Source organism: Neopsephotus bourkii, unplaced genomic scaffold (assembly GCF_033783945.1).
Source record: "Neopsephotus bourkii isolate Nb327-2 ecotype Australia unplaced genomic scaffold, CSIRO-AGI_Nbou_v1 NB_220, whole genome shotgun sequence".
NCBI lineage: Eukaryota > Metazoa > Chordata > Aves > Psittaciformes > Psittacidae > Neopsephotus > Neopsephotus bourkii.
Genome location: NW_026900732.1, coordinates 137,894 through 163,728, shown reverse-complemented (window position 1 = coordinate 163,728; position 25,835 = coordinate 137,894). Strand labels below are relative to the sequence as shown.

Here is a 25,835-nt window from a genome sequence, read left to right as displayed (position 1 = left end):
GTATTGTATTTGTGCCACTGAGATGACAGATTTACAGTGTAGGACAACATGAGTTATTTTAACTACAACCAAAACAAACAAAAAAAATGCTCTTCCCTCACAAGTCAAGATTTTAATCATTTGCTTCTGAACTTATCGTCTGGACAACAGCTACAGGTATTTCTGTGGAATAGAGTTGTATCTCCGAGCACAAACTGAATTAATGGACTAAGTTATTTTTAGACCAGACTTCCATATGCTTGTTATAATCAGAATGACTAAAGTAAATGCAAACTATTTTAAGTGGAATATCATTAGTATTAAAGGAATGTTTTAACCTACACCAGTACAGGATGATCCAAGGATATCTACTAAGTATATTTACTGACATACAATCCAATAAATATACAAACAAGCTAAGGCCAACACAGTTCATCTGCCTGTGCTCAAACCAGTGTTACTGGACCTTATTTTGAGTGCAGAGGACCACACCTGGGTTTAGAGGACTGTAAGTACGAATCTCTTCTCCATGCCTCCTCCAATACCATTATAGTTACACATTTTAACATGAAGAAATGGAAAACATAGTACCAATTTGCTAAGCTTAGCTCCACAAAAGGTAGGAATTTCACAAGACCGTTAAAATTAACTGCAGATAGGTGTTAACACACGTACATGCCTCTTCATGGCATCTAACGGGAAACAGAGAAAGCTAACATTCGATTTGTAGCTTAACTTTATTTGACTATTAATCAAAGCAAGCACATCCACCTCGCACGAGGGTTGCCGACGACACCGGAGACATCCCCAGTGTTCCCCATGGGTGGGAACTTCCCCAAACCGGACTGAAGAGGATGCGCGGTCGGAAGGACCCGGCCCCCCACCGCCGCCACCACCAGCACCACCAGCAACCAGCAGCAGCACCAGCAGCAGCAGCAGCACCAGCACCAGCAGCACCAGCAGCACCAGCACCAGCAGCACCAGCAGCACCAGCAGCACCAGCCGCCGCCGCCGCCGCCGGCACCACAGGCTCACAGCCCACCGCTTCTCCAGCTGCTGCACGGTTGCACAGCCCAACGGGGCACCCCGATGAAGCCAAACTTCATGCGTAGAGAGCAGACGCTGTGGGCCGCTTGCGTACCGTGTGCCGGCGCCAGGCGGCGCTGCCGCCATATCGTGCCGTGCCGTGCCGTGCCGTGCCGTGCCGTGCCATGCCATATGACGTGACGTGCGTAACGCTGGGAAGGCGCGGGTGCGCGGCGGTCCGCGCTCAGGCCGTAGGGGCTCAGGGGAGGGGCGGAGGCGGCTGCCGCAGCGGCCTGTGACTGTCCCTCAACCCCGGCGGCGCAGAGCTGCAGGGCCCGCGCCCTCATGGAGGACGAAGACTGCCCCGACCTGGTCCCGATAGACGCCGGCGGCGAGGGGGAGACCGAGTCCAGTCGCAGCAGGAAGATCCCCGTGACCATCATCACGGGGTATCTGGGTGAGAAGCAGCCCCGCGTCCGTGCCCGCCGGCGGCGTAGCTCGCCTCCCGGTGCCGGGAGGAGCTGAACAGGCGGCCCGTGGCGGCCGGGAGACCGGAGGAGGGGGCTGGGCAGGGGGGGTCTCCGGAAGCGAGGGTGCTTGGCAGGCCCGGCCGCTGCCCCCGTGCCCGCCGGCTGGGTGGCGGAGCGCGCCCCGGTGCTGTACGGAAGCGGATATTGGCGCTGCTCGCGTAGTGAAAGCGCGCTGTCCTTACGCAGCTTGTGCCAAGTGCAGCTCCGGCCATGCTTTCACAGCGGTTTCAGACAGCGGTACCACCTCCAGTTTTGTTCTGATTATGTTTGACAAAGCGCGTTTTGCCACTGAACGTCAGTATATTTAACAATGCATTTAAACTGGGTATTTCCCTGAGTTAAATTCAAACTGAATTGCAGTCGTAGAAATGTGAGGTTTGGCTTCCCTCACTCAAACCAACACGATTTTGAGAGGTTCAAATACAGATGTGTATGGTAAGGATAAGGTTAAATTTAGGATCACCAACACTGTTCTAAAAGTTGTAACTTTCCATTACATCATACTCAGGGCGACCCGAGGGCAGGGAAGGAAGGTTGCTTTACCAAATTCCCCTACTTCTGATCTTGTGCATATGCAGAGTGAAACTGGTAGTAACGTGTTATTACACAGAAGGTGCGAACACCTTGGTTAACAACGTCTCATAATGGTAGTTAGTAGCACATCATCGCTTTCCGATGACAAAAGTGCTGGTTGGAAAAGGCGGTGGTAGAGGGAAGAATAAGTGCACCTTTTGTTAACTGAAACATAAAAAATGGATTTTGTCAGAAAAGGCTCCCCAGCTGATAGAGGACTTGTAAGTCTGTCAAGCCCTGATAGTGAATGGGAAACCACCTGGCCTCTTAAGGCTGATATATAATATCCTGATAGTTGCATGAGGTCAAATATCTTTACAAATTAATTTTTACAGTATTATAATAGAATGCAGGCTACAATCACGAAAATTCGTATTTCAGGAGAGGAGAGATTTGTCTGAGGTTGCACAACAGTATTTGCCTTTTATTTGAAAATGTGCGCTTTTTAAAAACATTTTAATGGAAATATGATCTGTGTTCTAGGAGCTGGGAAAACAACTCTTCTAAATTACATACTTACAGAACAGCATGATAAAAGAATAGCAGTTATTCTGAATGAGTTTGGAGAAGGTATGTAAATCTGCAGAAACATTGTTTTAGCCATAAAATGACAAATACATACAAATTCTGAAAATTGAAAGCATTGTCGTTTTAAATCTGTTACTGAAATTACTGCTTTATGTCATTGTCTTAAGAAGGGCAAAAAGTCTTTTGGATAGTGTTCATAAAATAATACTATGCATTAATCTGTTTTCTGACATAAATCAAGTCCCTTGGAGTCAAGGTAATGAACATATCACCCTTTTGGAAGTGCTGTACCTCCATTTGTCCTGCTTAGTTTCAAGCAAATGAAAATCAGAATAATGTGTTGGTGGATAATATTTTCTTTCCCTGCCTGCCAGTCACTTGCAGATCACAAATTATCCCCAAGAAAATGGGGAGGTGTGTGCTTGGTGTCTGTAGTTCTTTGAACTTTTCTGCTTTTATTCTCGGGATTTTTAACTGTTACAGCTGTGATTTCATATCAGCATTGCTTACAATTTGCACCGAGTAGGTGGTGTTTTGTTTGTTTGGTTTTGTCAACAAAGATGTGTACTGCTTTTCTGGTCATGGTGTCTAAAACGAAAAGTAAGAGAGAACCTTTATTTGATATGGAGGTGAAGGCTGACTTCCCATTCTGTCAGCAAAGTTTGTGACATTCACTCTGTACTTTCATTCTCTGGGTTTTGGTCTTTGTAGAACCAACTTGACTTTGGCTTTTCAATTTCTCATAAAATGGAAAATACTAATTTCTAAAGAACGTGCCAGAAACATGGTCTCAGAAGAAAAATATATAATACAAGAGTAAAAGTGTATACCAACTTAAATCTTTCATCTCTTTTCCAGGTGTCGTCATGCAGATTTGTAGATTAATATTGTAGTACTACTTATATTTCCAGGAAGTGCCTTGGAGAAATCCCTGGCAATCAGTCAAGGGGGAGAACTCTATGAAGAATGGCTGGAGCTCAGAAATGGCTGCCTGTGCTGTTCAGTAAAGTAAGGAACACATTCTTAGAGTGGGTTTTGGGAGAGCTGGGGAAAGGACAAGACATAGAGAATCTAGTTCCTAAAACTGGTGGTAGTACTGACTGATATTTTCTTGTGGGATAAAACAAAATTGGACTTTGGGAGACAGAAATTTACTCCATTTTGTTGCCTCATTGGGGTTTGGATTTAGTGTCTTTTCAGAAAAATAATCCAAATACCAGTTTATACACCATTGGGGTATTGTAGGTAAGGAGCTGTCCCTTTTCTGTACATGCTTTTATACAGAGAGCTAAAGATACAGGAATTTCCACATTAAATAATCTTTCTTTATTTGTATTTTGGTTAATACATGAATACTCTACACCTCAGGGTGGAGAGAGAACCTTTTGGTAACCTAATGAAATACAGAATTCCAAATTGTTAGATGATGGTCATGTTAAAATGCAGGAGTGTATTTGTTCCTTTGACATGTTTTGACCCTTTTTGCTTGAATGCTGGGTTGGTTGTGCTAAGGTTGTAGTGAAGGTTAGTCCTGAAAGTTTGGAAGAACTTATTCTATGCCTGAAGTTGGAGAAGTAGATGGAAAACAGAAGACCCTGTTCCACTGTGTTCTGTTGGAATGCAAGGAATGCCGCCAGTGCTGCAATGTTTTACATACATTGGTGTCTTATATAAAATGCCATACATTTCTGCTTCAGGTTGATTCATCAGCTGAGATTTAGTAAATAAGTCATCTTAATTCTCCTGTAGGTAAGGTGGAAAGGCAGGAGAACATGGTTCAGTTCTCCATCCCCCTTCCCGCCAAACCAAATAGTCATGTGTTTACACTGCCCTACTGTCCATTACAGGGTTTTCAGTGTTTGAAAACAAATCTTCATTTAAATCACCTTTATTATTCCTGTTGGGAGTAAGCAAATACTGTTTTCAGACCAAAATGAAACAGGAAAGTACAGTTTGCCTAGTATTAGAGCAGCAGCTGGATGACTGAGTTTTCATTGTGGACTGTAAACCCTGACTCACGCCTTTGCTTTGATGGTAATGACACTGTTCTGCGTCAGAAGATAAATGCTTATACATGTTTTAGCTTGTTTTCTCTGTTCTCAGGTTTGTTTCTTCTTACAGGGACAGTGGTGTGAAGGCGATTGAGAACCTGATGCAAAGGAGAGGAAAATTTGACTATATATTGTTAGAGACAACTGGTTTGGCAGATCCAGGTAGTTCACATTACAGTTTTCATAACTGTGGTAATTATTCTGCTTTTATGAGGTTCTTGTTTGCTCACCGATCAGTTCACCGTGCAAGATGTAATCTAAAGTAGTGAGTTGTCAGGCATATACTTTAATTGCTACATAGACTAAAAACTGAATTAGATAGTTGCAGAAGTAGGGATTTGGGTGGGGTTCTTTGGTTGGTTATTTTGTTTTGTTTTGTTTTTCAACCTACTCCAAGTTGCCCCTAAAGCTTAACAGAAATCCAGTTAAAACGTATTTCTATAAAGAAAAGAAATTGGGCTTGGAGAAGAGGAGCACACTGGAACTAGTGGTTTTCAGATGGCTTTGCAGATGGCGTTTGCTGTTCTGTATTGTTCCTTCTCAAGTATAAGTTGCTAGCATCTGATGTATTGTTACACTGATTGTGGTAGAACTTACATTTTGTGAAGTCATAAAATACGCTCCAAAACAGACTCATACGTGCTTCTGGTAGGTAGAGAACAATAATCGACCTTAAAAATTTCTTGTGTGCTCTTTAGTGATATTTATTATAAAAAGGTGTTTAAACATGAGTTCATGTTAGTAATAGCTGTCTAAAATAATTTTCACTGAATCATCAATTAAAAATGTGTTGCTGATCGGGAGTGAAGGAAATTCTTATCAGAAATGCAATCGTTTCCCATTTAGGAGATGATGTTTTCCAGCTCAAAGCTAAATAGTTGTCATGGTAAAGTAATTTCCTTCAAAAGAAAGGACATTGATTTGGCCTCTGTTACGCACAAATTCTGTGTGAGTCATATTGGAAAACTATTAAGGTTTTGGGAAAAAAAAAATCAATAGACACCAGAAAACCATTAGATGTTGTGGCCTTTGCTATATCTTGCATGAATAAGCACTGTGAACACGTGACAGGCATTTGGTGTTGATGCAGAGTGATGCTTGGAGGACTGCATATTGTCATTTCAGGTGGACAGTTGTAAGTGTTAGAATGAGGTTAGTTACTGAGGGTTTGTTTTTTTTGTTTTTTTTTTTTTCTTCTAATGTACTTACTTTGCTTAGTTACTGACAGCCTGTCACTAACAAAGGTTCTGATAATTAAAAAAAAAGTGCTGTTGCTGCTGTCAGTTCCTCCTGTCCTTCATATTGTGGCACTGATCTATGTTAAATTGTGGTTTTTTTCATAATTATGATTTTTTAAATTTTTTTTCATAATAAATATACAACACATTCTACAGTTGCTAGAATCTATTTTATAGGGCCATTTTAGCAGAAAACAAGAGTAGCTTACTTCTAGGCCATGTGTAGTACACAGGTATCAGGTCACAGATTCAGAATCCTTGATAGAATATGGTGCAGATTGTCCAACTACTTGTTGATTCTTTTTGCTCAATACTCAGCAGCTTAGTAATGTTCTGTTTTACATCCTCACAAAATTACAGATTACTGTACAAATACGAGAGAATAGTACATGTTTCATTATTCCAGAAGGATCTCATCTGGATGGAAATTCATTGGATAATGAGGCCTAGTATGTAAAAAATACTAGAATCATACAGAATAATTCAGTTTGGAAAGTATGTTAGGAGGTCTTCAGTCCAACCTCTTGTCCAAAACAGGATCAGCTATAAGACAAGACCAAACCCTTTGGGATATCAGGTCATATATCTCCATCCTGTACAGATAAATTTGACACAACCTTTCCAGGCAAACTGTTCTGTGCCTGCCTTTTCACGGTAAAAAAACATTTTTCTGATAAATGTTGTCTGGACCTTGCTTAGTTCAGCTTACTACAGTTGTCTCCCATCCTTCTCCCACAGTCTGGATCAGTCTTATCAGTGACTCACCTGTAGGTACCAGAGAGGGTACTGTTAGGTTCTACAGGCATTTTCCTGTCTTCCAGGCTGAACAAATGCAGTTCCTTCACCACTCTTTGTAGGTAGGGCTTGTGCTCTGACCTCAACTGTCTTCATGATAGTACGCTTCCTGTATGGGGGATCCGTGTGCTGGAAGTGCTAGCCAGATACAGACTTGAAAGTGTTAAATAGAGGAAAATAACTTCTCTCAGCCATGCTTTTGTTCCAACAGTCTGGGGTGGTTTTGGCCTTTCTGATCCATGGGTATACTGCTTGCTTGGCTTCCTGCCTACCAGGATGCCCAGGGCATTCTCTGTAGACCTGCTCCCCAGGCAGTGTGTCCCTAGCCTGTGTCATTGCCCAGGGCTTTTCATTCCTAAGTGTATAACTCAGTGTTTTTTCTTGCTGAATTTCATCTGTTTCTTGTTGGCCATTCCCTCCTCTCTGGCCGCGTCCCTCTGAAAGATAGCTCTGTCGTTAGATATGTTAGCTGTTAATTCCCAAATCTCAGTCTCTGCAGTCTTGACAAGCATGTCTTCTGTTCCTTCTTGGGTTCCTGGTGGATGTTAAACAGGACAGGTCCCACCCAGAACAGAACCTGACTTACTACTTTCTTCCAGTTAGTGTATGACCTGTTAGTTGCAACTTTAGAGCTTAATTATCAACCAGTTTTACCTAGTTGTCTTTTCATTTAGATTGATAATGTCCCAGCTTGGCTACTAGAATGTCTTTGAAGGCAATGTTGAAAAATTTGCTGGAAGTGATGTAAACGGCTTATGGTACTTTACCCTTGTCCACAAATACAGTAATTGATCTTTTTTTGTTGTTGTTGTTCACAGAAAGCCAGATACAGCCTTCCGAGGCTGATCAGGCATGATTTATGTTCATAAATTCCCCTTTCAGTGCAGGATCTATTTGCAAATTGAACATGCATTAGACATTTCTTAACTCAGTCTATTTTATCTAAAGCCACAAGCTTTTTTTTTTTTTTTTTTTTAATCCTATTGATTTAAGATGTAAGAAACTCTATGGGAGAGGTCATAGAAGCCAGTGAAGAAGAAGGGGTCACAGTATCACAGTATCACAGTATGTTAGAGATTGGAAGGGACCTCAAAAGATCATCTAGTCCAATCCCCCTGCCGGAGCAAGAACACCTAGATAAGGTTACACAGGAACGTGTCCAGGCGGGTTTTGAATGTCTCCGGAGAAGGAGACTCCACAACCTCCCTGAGCAGCCTGTTCCAGTGTTCTGTCACCCTCATTGAGAAGAAGTTTCTTCTCAAGTTTAAGTGGAACCTCTTGTGTTCCAGTTTGTACCCACTACCCCTTGTCCTATCATTGTTTGCCACTGAGAAGAGCCTGGCTCCATTCTCGTGACACTCCCCCTTTATATATTTATATACACTAATAAGGTCACTCCTCAATCTCCTCTTCTCCAAACTATAGAGACCCAGCTCCCTCAGTCTTTCCTCATAAGGGAGACCCTAGGAGGGAGCAGATTTTGCAAATGTCCTAATTCCGTTTTTCCTTAACTGTTTTGTTTGTTGTTTCCCCCCACCCCGTGTGTGTTCCATGACCTAGAAACTAGCTGAAAGGTGAAGGATGGAGTACAGAACTTTTTAGAAACAGTGAGCCTTGGAGTATAGTAATGACATTTAGTTGATACTACTGAGTAAAGGTAGTTTAGCCAACTTAAATTGCATCTGGATTTGTGAGATTTTTAAAGCTTTTTGTAGTCCTGGCTGATGATGTATGTACAAGTACGATGTTTGGTAGCTGTTGTTAGGTCAAATGTGTGGTGGGTATTTGAAGTCTATGGTACATTCTGAGTTTGGAAGAGAGGAGTTTCAAGTACAGCACTACAAATAAGAATTTTTTAATGAAATGTCTGCATATTAGTAGTTTACTGGAAAATGTAAATTTTGCAACTGAATTTACTGCACTTCATAGGAGCTGTGGCCTCCATGTTCTGGGTTGATTCTGAGCTTGGAAGTGATATCTATCTTGATGGTAAGAAGTGCAAATTTTCTAACATACTGACATTCTGTATCTAGATTTAGTGTAATGCATTTTTATAATTTAAGGCAAGGTTAAAGAAAATGTTTGAAATGACAGAAAATTATTTTGGTTCTCAAATCACAAAATTTGACCACAGAGATTCACTTACTGATTTTGGTGCTCATTTATCTACTGACAGTGGTGAGCTATTTCAGTTTACTAAATAAAACAAAAGTTGTGTAATGCTTTGCATAAGGGGTCAGAATGGGCCCCATCATTATATGTTATAAAACATTATTTAGAAGTAATATTAAAGCTCTTATTTTTCCAATGTAATGTTTCCTAATCTTTTTTTTTAACTCTTAACCTGTTATCATCATCTGGTCTCCTGCCTTTTGTTTTCTGCTTTCTTTGTTGTATTCTGTTAGCTCTAGTATTTGCTGTGTTCCAATAAAAATCTGAGTTCACTGTAATATTAAATCATCACTAAACGTAGTTAAAAAGCTTGTTGAATGGTGATTTTTTTTTTTTCAATGTAAGCAAAACTGTCTTGCTTTTTGGCTTAAAAAAACACCTTGCTAACACTTTGATTAGTCTGTGAAATACCCATCTAGCCAAGTAAACAGTTGAATAGGAAACAGCGTCCTAAGTTTCTGCCAGAGAAATTCTGCAGATTCCTGGTTACTTACAATGAGAATAGCTGCATACCTCAGTGAGTCCCTGTGATTTGTTTCAATAACCTGTAAAATTTGCCTGTTTGCTGTTGTGAAAGAAAGGGAGAGGTATCTACCTTGTAAGAATTTCTCTCACCTGGTGTGATAGACCTTTTTTTTTTAAATACAAATATGAATTACAAATAAGAAAATAATTAGGTAACAAGTCTAATGCTCAGATATACTGGAAGCATTGAAAGTATTATAAGAAGTTGTAAATGGGATACTTTTATTTTTGTAGTTGTACAGGAAGTTTATAAATTGTTAAATTGTTAAATTCGCCAGATATTTCTATTCCATTTAAAGTTCTCTTTTAGGTATTGTGTCGGTTGTTGATGCAAAGCATGGATTGCAGGTAAAGTACTGGATTTTTTACATGGTTTAAAACTGCAACATTAGAAAAGCTATTGTATAATGTTCATTCAGATGAATTACATTGTTTTACAATAACTTTAATTCTTACAATGTGTGTGGTGGTATTTCAGTTGCTGTGGTACATTACTGCTATATTTTGAATGGAAACAAGGAAGTACCAATACTCATAGGAATTCAGATTCTTACCAGCACAGCAGCATGTCTGCTAAGAGTTCTCAGGATGCTAGATGCTTGATTCCTTCTAGTTCCATGACTTCACCTAGAAATCTTGGTTGTATTCTAGATAGGTATTTGGATTACTGTAAAAACAGTGGAGAAATGTGTCTTACAGAGTGTCATTGGCCTAAGTTACTTGAAAAGAGACCTCTGAAGAATGGGCCTCTGATACCGATGCATTAGGACTCAAATTGGGAAAGCTAATGTAATGGCAAGTGGCATGTGTGGTGAGGAGAGATGAGAAAACCAGATGTCTAGGTATCATTTCAGATTAGAGGGTTACTTCATTACATGGAAGCAGACAAAAAGAGCAGGTATTAGACTAATCTATATGATACGTAATGTAAAAACAGTAAAAGCTTACCAGTTGAACCGGCTGTTAGGATAGCAGAAATGGTGATTAAATCAACTATTTCAACTGTGTTTTGTTTTGTTTTTTGTGTGGGTTTTTTTGTTGTTGTTTTTTTTTTGTAATAGGTAGTAATAAATATAATTATTTGCAAATTAATTAACTTAGGAAGAAACTGACTACTTCAGTTAGGTACTGATTTTGCAGGATTCAAAATAAAAGTGACCAGAAAGAAGGGTAAAAAAACCCCAGGGTAAAAAATACCATCATACTGTGGAATTGTTTTTAATGTCTCTGTAATGTCTGTAAAAAGTTGAGAGAACTGAGGAATAATGATTAAAAAAATATGGAAGTGATCCCTCCTGTATAATATTTTTTTGTGTGTGTGGACTGTTGGGATTTCTTGTTTCAGTTGAGGTAATCTAACAGTTGATTTACTGAAAGGGGGCAGTCCTGTCCCCTCACCATTTTGTGTTGCACCTGGATAGAGCTAATGTAACTTCATAGCAAGCCAGTTTGCCAAGTTAAGCCATCATGTTTTGCATGGACTTCTGTGGAGGAGTTGGTAGAATATGTGGGGGGGGGATGAGAGCTGGTTTGTGTTTTTAAGCAGGAGCCAACTTTTAAATCAGCTGAACTATCCCAAGAAACCACAGCAAGTCTGAAGTTAGTCCCCTTTTTAGCTGGGTGCCTTCATACTATTTCGGATGTGTTTTATTATTTGCAAAAATGTTGTTCTGTGTATCTTTCTCTCCATGCAATGCTGATTTACTGGTTTGAAGCAAATAAAATCATGTTCCACACAGCAGCACTAAATTATTGTTAAAAAATTCATGTTTAAGCTTTCAAGTACTGTGTCAGAGACAGCACTAAAATGTTTTGAAACATTCAGCATTTCTATCCATTGTTATTTTTGACAGCTTAATGAAAATGCTTATATTGTTTAATCAGTACAACACAGACATCTGTTCAGAGTAGCAGAAACTTCCAGCTTTTTCTGCCAAGTAAACTACTTTTGCTTTGTATAAAGGACTTGATAACTTGTGCAGTTCCTCTGGTTGCAAAGTTTGACCTCAGCAGCTGCTTGTGGTTCAAAGAATTTTGAAGCCATACAGGTGATGGCATTGAGATAACAGGCAGCAGTTTAAGGGTGTCATGCTTCAATTAACAAACCCATTACAAGGAAAGCTGATAAGTAGTACCCTGTGACCAGTCAGCCAATAGAAACTGAAGTGATAATTGATATCATGGGTTGTCACTAATGGATTTGTCACCCACCAATCTGAAATACTCTTTTTTTTTTTTTTTTTTAATCAAGGGCAAGCAGTTGAAGTGCCAGTTCTCTGCTTCCCAGACTTGATATTTGGACAGAGCAACAAATCTGACAACATTTAATTCAATAGACGATTATTTCACAGAGGATTGCAAACAAAAAGTCAAAGGAGAGATTCCCTCCAAGTCATCCTGTTGTTATGCTGTGCTTAGGTTGTGAACAATCAGGAAATAGTCTTTTTTTTCTTTCTTTTTATTTTTTTTTTTAGGTGACAGACTGACACTATGCAATAATCAGTTTGTTTGGCTTTTTTCCAATCAAATGATGTTAGATGCCTGCTAATTCCACTTGAGGAAAAATTAGTTTTCTAGTTTCTTTTTAAATTTAAATATCTCCCTTGACAATTTCACTTTCATTTGGTATTCCTCTGACTTTAAAACCAAATTTCAGAATAACATTCCTGGTATGTTTAGAGCTCATGAAGGAATGCACAGGACTGATATTCCCAGAGATGGAAGGTGTGAGCTCTTACTAATGCTACAGCATCAATTTAAATTTTTACTTCCTCCAGGTGCTTGAGATACTTCTCTCCTGGAGATTGCTGCCTCCGTGGCAGAGTAGGCAGGACATAACTCACAGAATCATAGAATCAGCTAGGTTGGAAAAGACCTTCCGAGATCATCAAGTCCAACCATTACCACAGGTCTCTCAATATCACCACAAAACCATATCACTGAGGGACTGATGGTTTTTTAATGCTTCCAGGGACTGTGATTTCACAGCTTCCCTGGGCAGCCTGTTCCAATGCCTGAGCACCCTTTCAATTAAGAAATTTTTCCTCATATCCAATCTGAGCCTCCCCTGCTGCAGCTTGAGGCCATTACCTCTTGTCCTGTCACTTGTTTCATGGAAGAAGAGATGATCCTACCTCACTACAATCTCCTTTCAGATAGTTGTAGAGACCAGTATGGTGCCCCCATGAGCTTTCACTTCTCCAGGTTAAACAACATTAGTTCCCTCAGCCTTTCCTCATCAGACTTGTGCTCCAGACCCTGGAGCTTTTGGTGCCTTTCCGAGCAGATTATCCCAGGTGTGGCCTCACCAGTCCTGAGTACAGGGGGACAATCACTTTCTTGGCCCTGCTGGCCACACTGTTGCTGGTACAGGCCAGGATGCCATTGGCCTTCTTGGCTGCCTGGGCACAAGCTGGATCATGTTCAGCTTCGTCTGTCAGCACCCCCAGGTCCTTTTTCATGAGCAGCTTTCCAGCCACTCTTCCCCAGACCTGTAGCTTGGTGTCCCTCAGGTACTGGTGTTGGGACCGGTCTTGTTCAACATCTTTGTCGCTGACATGGACAGTGGGATTGAGTGCGCCCTCAGCAAGTTTGCCGATGACACCAAGCTGTGTGGTTTGGTTGATACACTGGAGGGAAGGAATGCCATCCAGAGGGACCTTGACACGCTTGTGAGGTGGGCTGATGCCAACCTTATGAAGTTTAACCATGCCAAGTGCAAGGTCCTACACCTGGATCAGAGCAATCCCAGGCACAGCTACAGGCTGGGCAGAGAAGAGATTCAGAGCAGCCCTGCAGAGAAGTACTTGGGGGTGTTGGTCGATGAGAAAATGAACGTGAGCCAGCTGCACTGTGCACTTGCAGCCCAGAAAGCCAACCGTATCCTGGGCTGCATCAAAAGGAGCGTGACCAGCAGGTCGAAGGAGGTGATGCTGCCCCTTTATTCTGCTCTCGTTAGACCTCACTTGGAGTATTGTGTGCAGTTCTGGTGTCCTCAACATAAAAAGGACATGGAACTGTTGGAACAAGTGCGGAGGAGGGCCACAAGGATGATGAGGGGACTGGAGCACCTCCCATATGAAGACAGGCTGAGAAAGTTGGGGCTGTTCAGCCTGGAGAAGAGGAGGCTGCGTGGAGACCTCATAGCAGCCTTCCAGTATCTGAAGGGGACCTCTAAGGATGCTGAGGGGGGACTCTTCATTAGGGACTGTAGTGATAGGACAAGGGGTAATGGGTTAAAACTTAAACAGGGGAAGTTTAGATTGGATGTAAGGAAGAAGTTCTTTACTGTGAGGATGGTGAGGCACTGGAATGGGTTGCCGAAGGAAGTTGTGAATGCTCCATCCCTGGTGGTGTTCAAGGCCAGGTTGGACAGAGCCTTGGGTGACATGGTTTAGTGTGAGGTGTCCCTGCCCATAGGAGGAGTTAGGAACTAGATGATCTTAAGGTCCTTTCCAACCCTAACTATTCTATGATTCTATGAATATAATACAGTGTTCCAGCTCTTTAGCACTGTAATCATAAAACTCGTGAGTTTTCGTAAAAGAGATTATAAGCTTTTGTAATGGTGAATGTATAAATGTGCTTTTCTGCCATAATTTTACAGAAAAATTCTAGATGCCAGCTTAGCTGGACTTCCTTTAATTGGAAATGAATTTGAATGTCATTTGAATATGATTAAGCCAAATATTTTCTTTTTTGCCTAGCACTTGACAGAGGAAAAGCCAGAAGGCCTTGTCAATGAAGCATCTCGGTATGGGTATATAAATTAATTTTAAATATCACTGCTAGGAACTGCACTGTATAGAAGTCCATTATAAATGGTTTCTTTTATAAGGTATTTTTCTCCTCCTTTGCTTTAAACCAAGGTAGATTGGTGTAATGAGGTAGAAAATAGAAAAGAGACTTCATGCTCCATTTGGTCTTTTTTCCAAGATCTGGCTTTTGTAATATATACTTTCAGAGGAATGGGATTTTATGTAAGTGAAGGGCAACCATCTGTGTTGGGGGGAAGAAAGAAATGCATGCTAGAATCTATCAGGTGTTCGAAGTAGAACTGGAGCTGGAGGAATAGTTTTTTGCTAGATACGGAGCCACAATGATTAAGGATAATTATAACAATAGAAGTCTTCATGACGCAAAGAGACTTCAAGTATGACTTTACAAAGACTACACACAAGTGAAATAGGGGCTTGTGAAGTTCATAAATCATCAAGAGTTTTGGATTGGATCACATTTTAAAAAACATCCCCCCCCCAAACTAGTATGTAAGTTAACAGATTTCTGGCATAGAAGAGCACTTCAAGGGGAAGCCAGTAATACTTTATTCACACTCCATGATATGCTAGTTTGATTAATACTTGCCTTTCTTTACTGACAATACTCACACTAGGGTTTTTTTGGGGCACTGTGAGGTGGTGTTTCTGCCTTACAGAATAAGTATTTATTTGTTCATGTTGTCTTTTTTTTCTCTTTTTTTTTTTATTTATTCCTCAATGCATAGGCAGGTTGCATTAGCTGATCTTATAATCATCAATAAAACAGATTTGGTTTCAGAAGAAGAGCTGAATAAAGTCATAACATGTGTCAGGTATGAAGCTTTTGGTGTAACTAACACTTTACTGGATCAAAGGTTATTTTTATTTAAACATAGTTACTTCTTTATTGCTCTTAATACAGAATTAGGTCATTCAACTGACACATACTGTTTGGAAGGGACAAGAGTCTGTCCCTATCTGAAGGCATTTCAATACTTTTCTTTGTGTACATAATCTTATCAGGTTGTCTGTCTAAGCTGCCTAGCTGCCTTAGCTGTCTAGCTAAGATTTGATGTTACTAAGGACAGGCCTTTGTATTAAGTGCCCACACTTTACATTTATGGGCAGCTGTTCTTATTTTTCAGAATTAGCATCAGGTCAAAAAAAAAAAGTTCTAGCAGATAAAGAATTCACTAGGAAATGCAAAGGTATATGGAGGAAGTCCCAAAAAAATGTCATGGGTACAGAAAAACCAATTGGTGTGAACCAAATTAGGGATCAAAGACATGCCCTGTCTTTTTCTGTCAATACCATGATAACCAAAATAGACTATTAGCACTTTTAAATACATTACAACTTCATTGATAGTTTGAATTCTAAAAGTAAAATGCCTAGACATAACAGAGTGTATCGTGAGAAGTCTTGAAGAGGAAAACGCTATTCACTCCAGTAGTATTTTGTCAGAACTTGTAAAGTGCCCCAGCCTTTACTTAGGAAATGAAAAAGTCTCAAAACCAAAGTAGTTTGGGATGTTTGTTAGTTTGTTCAACAAGTTGATAACAGGAGTGGTGTTATTATGGTGCTATTTCTCATGCTGCTTTCCATGGTTAATTTGTTCAAACAATGTATTATAGTGGCATTTTCATCTAAAGATTTTTCTATTTTATTTTAGGTCAATAAATGGACTTGGTAAAATTCTAGAGACACAAAGATCAAGGTATTAAATGGCCACTATTACTAGGTACTAAATCCTGCTTCTTTTGTGACAGATTTAATTATGCTATTAGATCAGTTTTCTTAAAGGAAAACTATTAAATTAGAAATATTTAATATTTATTTTACAAATAAGCGTCTAGATAGAGGATTTTTTAAGAAGTAAAAATGTATTTTTCTTTTGTATTTTTCTTTGCTGATGTTCATATTGTACACTTCACTACTAACATGTAGCTTAGCTTATAGAGCTAATCATAGTGGGTTTTATTTGACTTTGCAATGTAACTGTTTCTATATTTTTTAGTTACATGAGAAGTGGATTTTAGAAAAGCTTGGGCTTTATATCCCCCTCCCCCCGCATTTTGTTCTAAGTTTTTTTATGAATATGGCTTTCAATTATTAAAGTTATATTTTAGTTATATTGCCATTTATGGAGTAATAGCATTTGGAAAGTTCCTGAAAAATGCTAATACAGGTGAAGTTTAATTTGTTTCAGCTTTTTTTTTTTTAAGGGAGTGTTAAAAGTAGAAATTCAGAGTTTCTTGCAACTTGTTAATAAGATCTTGTAAAAGAGCGGCTTGCAAAGCTAAGTTATCTCTGAGCTAATCACTGATCACGTGCACTATAAAGTTTTCTTTCTGTTGTGTCAGTTGGAGGGTTTTTCTCGCGGCGGTTCCTGCAAATAAATTGTTACTAGAAAATGACCTTGAAAGCAGTGCACACAAGTTTATAAGAAGGAAAAGTAATTGTGTTTGTTTTGCTATTTTTCATTGAAATTCTGAATCAGGTTTTTTTATTTAAAAAAAATTTATAGGGTATTCCCAGGCACATTAGGAGAGCAGTGTGTCTTTCAGACTGCTGGGGCTAATTTGCGTACTGTTACATGAAATATTTGATTATATTAGCATAAACTTGTAATACAAGTTCCTGCTTTTAAGCTATTTTGAAGGGAAAATAGTAGACATAATCTTGATAAAACACACTTGGCTTTTTAAATATATTGCCTGATTAGATAGGACCAGCAAGTAGAATATGTATTTTGTTTGGTAACCCAGGGTTTTGAAGGCAAATGTTTATCTGCTTTCAATCTAAAGATCAGCTCAGTTTACATTACCAAAAATACTAATCTTGTTAATGTTTCTATTGGCTTTAACTTATTCTGATCACTGGAATGTTTATGCTCTTTTTTTTAAAAGGTGTACTATGAAAGTCATTCTTTTTAGTGATTATCCTGTTAGTGTATAAGGATTATTCTCATACTGTTTTTATTACTTTCTTCAAGGAGCTATGTGAAATGTTTGAATAGGTTTGACAACTTCACACTGTATTCTTGTTAACTTGCTAACTGTTGAAGAATGAACAATATTATAAATCATAAATTCTGCCGCTAACAAGTGTTTCACAGTCATTTATTGTTCTAGAGATCCTCAGTAAATAATTTCTCGTAAGTCATCATGTGTCTCTTACATAAAAAGTAATTTTCTTCAATATATTTATTGTCATTTGGGACTTGTGTTCAAAACAGCAGGTGTGGATAAACTTGTGTGCATTACTTGAAATCAAGGTTTTAATGTTCACCATTTTTTTTCTTGTTTTAATGTATAAATAGCTAGATTATGCTGCAAAATTTAGACTTTTGTTACTTTGTCCTCTTATGTAAATTCAGTATTACTATAGTATCTCATAAAGTTGTTGTATTAGAATAATGCTACTGGCCTTTTCCTCTGTCTGTAAAGAGAGGTGAGAATGCTTGAGGACTCCAGGTTAAATTTAACCAGGAGTTTGTTCTTACGATAAATCTTGGATATTTGCTCATAGCTAATCTTGCAATATCAAAATTTGTCTATCTTATTTTTGAGACTACTATTATTTACAGTTTTTGTGACATCTGTACAGTATGGAGTTTTTGCATCTAATAAATGTACTTGGAGTGCAGCCTGAATGATTGAAAGACAAACAACAAATACTGCAATGGGATGGAGTTGAAGAGATACCATTGTAGCATTTAGAGTTGAAATTCTTAATAGTAGCACTTTCTTTATAGCCTATTTCAGTTTTGTTTGCTAATAGCATGTCAGTATAAACTGCATATATTCCAGGGGTTTGTGTTTTGAGAGGGTCTGCATTAAGGGTGGAGAATAACTGGTGGGAAGACCTTCAGGGTTCTTTTCCCATTTAGGGAAAATCAGTTATTCAGGCATCCATTATGAGCAATTTATCATCTTCCTTGGAAATACCTTGGTTTTTACTATATCTTTAAGAATAATGTTTCTGTGCTTATATATTATTGTGTAAATAACCACTGCCATTTCCTTGTAGGAGACAGTACCATCCACTAACATTCAAAAATAAGGATTGATGGCATTGGTATGATAGACAGGAAAACTAATATAAGCTTCAGTAAACCATTTCAAAAATAATTATTTAACTATACACAATATTTAAATGTAGCAAAAATACAAATCTTGCTTTCTTTCTTCTGTTTAGAGTTGATCTCTCCAGTGTCTTGGACCTGCATGCTTTTGACAGTTTATCTGGAGTAAGGTATGGTAATAATTTTGCTGTGCTGTCCTTTGTTAGAAATATGTCTGTTGTATAAATACGTGCATGAAATAGACACTCAAATCCCGGCTCAAATTTCCATCTGGGTTTCTTAGAAATTCTAGCTTTCTCACTTGTTTAAAATTTTCCCTTTATAAGTGGTAATCTGAGACTGGGGTTTTTTCCCACTTGTGTGCAGAAAGGTTTTTTGACCTTGTAAAGTTAGATGAGCCAGAGTGTGCGTGGGTGGTTGGCTTTTTCCCTGGTTAAAGTTTTGCTTTGGTACTATTATTAGAGTAGGTTTGTACGCTCTCCACTGTTTCTCTTAAAGTACTTAAAAGTTTTCTCACTTCATGTCATGATGGACTTGAGGCCTCCTTAGTTTTTAGAGAAAAGAGGGACTGAGGTTCAACAGCAGACAAAGCCACAACAAATTCTGGTTACTGTGTTCTACGTTCTTGTTTCTTTGTTAGTGCCTAATGTGTGCTTCAGCATGCTAGAGGGTGGAAAAAATAAAATTGGACGTGAGGGGAGAAGGGCTTTCTGTTTACTTTGTGTGCTGAAGTTGTTCAGCAAAGAGAGCAAGGATTACTGGAGAAATCAGTAAAGGAAAGGAGGGAATATGTAACTGGGGGCAGTATCAGCTTTGGTTTTCTTCCTGGATGCATTCTGTTCACTTCAGGTGAAGGAATGTAGCCACTTATTCACAGAAGGAAGAAATTGCGGAAGACGCAAGCTACTAACCTCTAGTAGATGGGGTGCACTCATGAGATTTCCGAGTGAAGTGGTGCAGTACTATCCTTGCTCTCTGCTGCCCTTTCTGCTGGCACTGACTTTTGAATGATTAGTGAAAAGTATTGTTTGAAGAAAGTTAAGGGAGGAGGAAGGCCAACATATTTTTCATGGACAGTATATAACGGTTAGGTCATAAACCAGATCATAAACGTCCTGAGTTCTTATGATGGATCAGCTAGCTAAACTGACTCATCCTGGAGCCACACAACACAGAGAAAGCATTAAGAAGATGTGAACCAGAAAAGGATTGTTCTTGATAATGGCAATTCACAGTTAGATGTGATTAGCTCTAATACTAGATGGCATTCTGCAAGATTTACTAGGAAGTTCTATGCTCTGCAAATCTCAGAAAGTCCTTAAAGAGCTAACCAAAAAACCCCACAACCTTTCTTGCTTTCCTCAGTCTATTCTTCTCACTTATCTCACTCGTAGTTTCTTTAGAGGTTCTCAATATTTGTTATTAAAACAATGCAGCATTTAAAGACAAATTATAAGAACACCAAGAAGGTTGTGGACTGTTTTAAGCGAAGTTCCATTTCTTTTGTTTTTGTTGGACCTCTGTACAATTAAATTGTTTACCCTCTTCATATACAGAAATCCCTACCTAAAATATTAAAGGCGTTTTCTGCCCTATCAAATGCAGCGGAAAAACTCTTTGAAACCAGCACCATTTGAGCACAAGTAATATGCTAGTACACTAATAAAATTGTCCTTTTAACTGCATATTACAGTAAGGATTTCTGTCAGCTTAGCAGATACAGCATCCTATTGGTGTGACTGTACTGGTAGAACCTACTACATTGCACATGCCCTGAAGTGACAGGAAACACATCAAGAGTTCTGGATTCTGTGGAATGCAGTATGAGAAGAAGGCAAAGAAACCAAAGAAGATGCAAGAAGTAGGAGTGTAAAATGTTACTTCAGGAACAGTCATTACCTTTTCCACCGTCACTGAATGCTTCTTAAAATTCACAGTCATCGAAGTAGGAAGAGATTTTTATGGGCAATCTTTTCTGATAGCACCATAGTGACTTTTGCTGGGGTATTCTTTCTTCTGCATATTGGACATAAGAGAGGAATGTTCTCTGGTGCAGGAAACAGTATTTGAAGAAATCTTGCACTGTCTTTCTTAAAGATAGATGTGGTTGTGTGGTCTAAAGTTGCAGTAACTTTTTCTGTTGTCATACAAAATGATACTGTAAGACCCTGGATCTTAGTTTTCAAAAAAGCCCCCAACTTCCTTTATGAAGTAAAGAGGACCAGTTTTAAATTAGCAGGCACACTGCACAGTAGGAATGAGCTGTATGGCAAGAGTTGAAATGGAAGCTGATATATAGGATTCCAATTACTGCTACAGCTTTGCCATTATTTTTCTTCTGTTCAGATCATTTTCCTAGAGTTGGTTCTTTTTTTTTTGTGGGCTTTTTTTTTAATCAACTTCTAATAAATGGACAAATTCTTACCTTCATGATATAGTTTGGCTGTTGTTCCTATACAAAGCAGTATCAAGGTTGTTTTACTTCTGGAAGTGTATATATTTAAAATCCCAAAGATACTGCAAGTTGTCACTAAAATCTAATAGTATTTTTTTAAAAAATAACATTCTAACACAAATTATCAACTAGATCAAACCAATATGGCTAAACATCCGTATTTTGAGATTAAAATTGAATTAACAGTTAAGGCTTATTCTGAGTGTGCAGTCTAGCTTTGCTATTTTAGTTTTGCTTTTCAGTACTGCAGAGTGTTTAAATTTTGGTATTTTGTCTATCCCACTCAAACACGACATTTAACTTCTTTTCAGTTTGCAGAAAAAGCTGGAGCATCTGAAGACAGCCCATGCACACCTAGACAAGGTAATTAGCAAAAATACTGCTTCATCTTTTTGCAACAACCTTGTTGTTACAAAACCAGGTAATAGCAAGCATTGCACGCAAATCATGTTACCTTTTCAGAATGTTTCAGTTAGGAAGTAATGTGTTTTAAGCTCTTTGGAAGGTTATATAGAATACAAATAGGAATGTGCTTTGTTGTAGATTTGTTTGCTTCTTTATTTTTGAAATCTCTTCCTACATATTCTATTTATAAAAAAATTTTCATGTTAGACAAGTATGGATAGTAAAAAAGATGTTGATTATTTTCTGTTCGCTAGGATTGTGATGAAGATCAGAAATTGTGACAAAGATCAGTATCCCAAGAAAATAAAATTCTTAAGCATATTTGAAAGACTGAGCTTACTAGGTTTAAATTAAAATTGTTAGGCTTTCTTTGAGAACAAACATCAGTTACAGCAAAGAATTACATAGTAAAAGCTAAAGGCATTAAACCATGCAAAGGAGTGTTTATGCCTCTTCAGTACACACCCAAACAGAACCAGGTAGTATTATACAATACAGCAATTTGGGGCAAGATGGAAGAGGATTGTTTTGGGTTTTTTTTTTTTTGTTTTTTTTTTTTGTTTTTTTTTTTTTTAATTTCATGTGGGTATATAGTTGCTTTTTTATTAGGCCAAGTTAGGAAATGTAATTAATTAATGTAATGTAATGAAATGTGTATTCAAGTTGGTAATAATAACTGGGCCTTTCCATTTGCAGGGTATAATTACAGTGACATTTGAAGTTCCAGGAAATATAAAAGAAGAAAACTTAAACCTCTTCATTCAGGTAAGTAATACATCACTGGCAACGGAGAAATCATTGTGGCTGTTTATAAAAAATCATCCCGTGCCATTCTTTTCTGTTTATGAAAACATTTTTCCTTTTCATAGGATCTTCTGTGGGAGAAGAATATGAAAGATAAGACTGGGCACACCATGGACATCATAAGACTGAAGGTTAGTCAGAAATCTCTGTTACACCTAAAAAACTGTGGTGTGTTGTCAGTTACAGACTTATCAAAGGCATTACTGGATCACTGTAGTAGAGCAGATAAAATGGAGAACAGTAGTTTTCTGTTGTTCCATGTAGAGTTAGTTATCTGCTGGCTGGTGGAACAACTCAAAAGGAGATAGCTGACAGAGAAGCAAACATTGATCGATCTTGTTTAGAATTGAGAGGGAAGATACACAGTCCTAAACATTAGTGGCAGAGGTAATAATCAGGACATAGTTAAACCAGTTTTCTATTTTCACCTCCATTGCTTTGAAAGTTTCCATCCATCTCACATAAATGTCTCCTTATGTAGGGATTAGATACGATAGATTGGATGCCATATATTGCTATTCGTAATTGTCATTGTTGGCATAATATACTGAAGTTGAATTTGGCATAACACAGCAGTGCAGTACTAGTTGCGGTCTACACTTACAACTTCTTGTAATTCAGGAAGTGTTGGAATTCAGAGTATTGTCAGCCTGTGGTTCTAAAGGTGCAGCCTGTAAGTATTCATCTTCATGGGTGCTTCAAATTTTTTTCAGTTGCATGGTTTTGAGAGAGTATGGGTGACAATTTAGGATATTTTTGTTTTCCTTACACAAATAGGCAAGTAAATCATTAAAATATAAGAATTGAGTTTGTCATTTAGTAGGCTGTAAGGAATACAAGAAAATACACTCTGGTTTGTTTTCTGAGAACACTTGTGCATCGTGGATAATGACATAATTGTTTTAGTATCATTGGAAGAAAGGTTGTATTCTTGCTTTTTCACTAACAAAATAAGAATATACTTGTCTTCGCTTTCCTGACAAACAGAAGAAAACAGCCACTGATTCATCTTAAGCCATCTGAAAACAGTACTGCTATTCATAATAACATTCTTTATTATTTTATTGAGCATTGGAATCACAGTAGTTCTTTAGGAGATCTGAGGCCTGTAATAATCAGTGTGCTTGCTCTCAGTCACATACAAATACACTAAAGCAAATGAACCACACGTAATTATGAGTGGGTTCCAAAGTTTGTTCCTTTTGTATTTATATCTTACCTGCAGTCATAATCCTTTTGGTGGTAATAGAAAATTTCAACTAATATGTCAAATGCAGACCTTTTTTTATGAAAGATTTTTAACTTTGTTTTATGAAGTTGTACATGAAGTGATGAAAACTTTTTTAATACAGCTTTTGATATTTGGGTTAATGAGCTGACTCTGACAGTATGCTTTTCTAATTTTGTTGCTAGTTGGTTTACTTCACAAATGTTTGCTCATTCTCCAGTATTCAGGGATTCTGATTCAATGTAGTGAATGTACTGACTATGACAGCTTATTCAGAATAATCTGAAGTCAAACATTTTTGCTCATTTTACATCATCTTTTTTTGGCAGTCAATCTTTCAGGTACTCATATGTCCAACACCATATATATATATATTCCGAATGGCACAGTAGCTATCGACATTTTATTTTTGCTCAGAAATGCAGGTACTGACCAAATGAGGAACAGGAGGCGGAGTATGGCAGAGTAATGATTAGTCTTTAAGAAAATAAGGAGATGTGAGAATGGATGTTACAACTAGACATGGTCATACTACATGGTTATTTTGACTAACTGGTGCATAGTTGCCAGAAATATTTTTCCCTGCTTGGCCTAGTTTCAAAGCTGGGCATTTTTCCCCTTCTTAAATAGTTCATTTTAAAGGTTTTTTTGTGTATCCTAACAGTTTTTTTTCTGATAAGGGACTGGTATCTATTCAAGGCAAATCTCATCAGGTGATAGTCCAAGGTGTCCATGAGCTCTATGATCTAGAAGAGACTGCAGTACCCTGGGAAGAAGGTGAAAAGAGAACAAATAGACTGGTCCTAATAGGTAGGAAGAAATTACATCTCTCTTCATTTGACTTTAAGAAGCTGTTCTTTCAGAAGGCAGTCCTGTGATTTGTCGAGTGAAAAGCAGCTGGCCTAAACTGACCAGAATAATAGCAGTGAGTATGTTCAGGACAACCTCCAGTCAAAGTTTTACCCATCAAGACCTCCTGCTGTTTTATATTGTAGCTGAGAGGAATCGACAGTATTCCTTTTGGTGACATTAGAATAACAACCCATAATCATATATTTGGTGATGGGAATGGTTTGAATGTTTGAGTGAGTATTCAGTAGCTCTAAGGTGATTATAGCCATTAAAATGTATAAAATACGGGTTTTTTTTTTTCTGTAAAGCTGTACAGAGGCCAAGCTGTACATTTCTGTTTCCTGCTTACCACTCTTTGCTTTGCAAAGTGTCTCTATGACCAGAAAACTCCAGTTTTTCCTCTTTTCCCTTACTTGCACAGCTTGAAGTCTGTTGTTGCCTGTAAAAGCTAAAGTTACCTTGTTACCTGCAGCTTAATTTTGATACTGCTGTTTTCACTCACTGGAATAATAAACCTTTTGTTTGCTGAGAAGATTGGCAGATTGCTACTTGCATGCTTTTTTTTTTTTTAAATACATTGTAAAATAAAGTTAACTAATTTATTTCTCTTTACAGGCAGAAACTTGGATAAGGAGGCAATCAAAGAAGTTTTCATATCCACTGTCATAGTTTAAGCCCAGCGGATAATTCAGCACCCTGCAACCATTTGCTCTCCTCCCCTTCTCTCACCTGCTCCAGGTTGGATGGGGAGGAGAACTGAAAGAATATAAACCCCACAGGTTGGGATAAGAACAAAATCTAAAGTATAATACAAAACCACTATTACTAGTAATAATGATAAGGGAAATAACAAGAGAAGAAAATATAAAACTAAAAAGGGGAAAAAAAAGCAGCCATCAGTAAACAAAAGTGATGCACAATACAACTGATTACCATCCACAAACCGATACCCAGCTCAACTCAAGAAGCAATCTGATCTTCCGAGTGACTCCCTACAGTTTATATACTGGGCATGATGTGCTGTGGTATGACATGCTGTGGTACCCTTTTGGCTAGTTTGGGTATGGTCTCATGTCTCTGCTCTCTCCAGGCTTCTCATGCCCCTTCTCACTGGCAGAGCATGGGAGACTGAAAAGTCTCAGGTACGATCAGGGTTAAGCATTACTGAGCAACAGCTAAAATGCCAGTGTGTTATCGACACTGTTTGCAGACTAAAGCTGAAACTCAGCACTGCACCAGCTACTAGGAAGGAGAAAACTGTTACAGTTGAACCCAAGACTGTCACAGTGAGAAATAAGGAAATGGTTGACATCAAACTACAAAAAAGATGAAATGTGTGTACTTAACCCTGCAAGCTTTTTATGACAAAAAGACTGAATGAAATGCAATATAGCAGTTTCTTTTTCCTCTCAGTTTACACAACAGTTAAATCCTGAATTTCTTCTAAGAATCTGAGGTGACCTGCCATAGGACCTTTAATAGTCTACGATCAAACACAAAGAATTCAACATTTTGGATCTGGCTTAAAGTTCATGGAATCATAGAATCACAGAATACTTGGGTTGGAAGCAACCTTCAGAGGTCAGCTAGTTCAATCCCCAGGTTATATCAGTAGCATTATGTACCTGTGCAGAAATGCAAACAGGAAAAAGGCTGTTGACTGTGCTGTGCATCAGGTGTTACATAGGAATATGGTAAACATGTTTTAAGCCTAGTGCCTTCTTCCAGCCAACTCTCTTGCTGCTGGAAATGAAGCAACAGTGATTATTGCAAGTGATGTAATCACAGTAAAAAGTGTTTAGAGTTTACAATTAAACTGTCTTCCATCTC

General features: G+C 38.4%; 1 protein-coding gene across 4 annotated transcripts; it reads left to right on the top strand.

The window, feature by feature from the left end:
- Window positions 1–1,296: 1,296 nt before the first annotated feature.
- On the top strand, window positions 1,297–25,835 carry LOC133207510 (zinc-regulated GTPase metalloprotein activator 1A-like). Of its 4 annotated transcripts, none has more exons than XR_009724061.1 (15): window positions 1,297–1,462; window positions 2,592–2,678; window positions 3,548–3,644; window positions 4,758–4,849; window positions 8,650–8,709; window positions 9,728–9,765; window positions 14,124–14,170; window positions 14,921–15,007; window positions 15,847–15,891; window positions 18,375–18,431; window positions 21,028–21,079; window positions 21,818–21,886; window positions 21,991–22,056; window positions 23,853–23,963; window positions 24,621–25,835. XR_009724061.1 is itself a non-coding variant. In XM_061344477.1 (15 exons), exons 1-15 carry the CDS (start codon window positions 1,351–1,353, stop codon window positions 24,677–24,679), a joined length of 1,098 nt encoding a protein of 365 aa, XP_061200461.1. In that variant the 5' UTR covers window positions 1,297–1,350; the 3' UTR covers window positions 24,680–25,835. The 4 variants fall into 4 exon arrangements, 3 of the variants coding, with proteins under 3 accessions (XP_061200461.1, XP_061200462.1, XP_061200464.1); XM_061344477.1 differs by having other exon boundaries at window positions 23,834–23,963; XM_061344480.1 differs by lacking the exon at window positions 1,297–1,462 and adding an exon at window positions 1,724–1,970 and having other exon boundaries at window positions 3,495–3,644; window positions 23,834–23,963.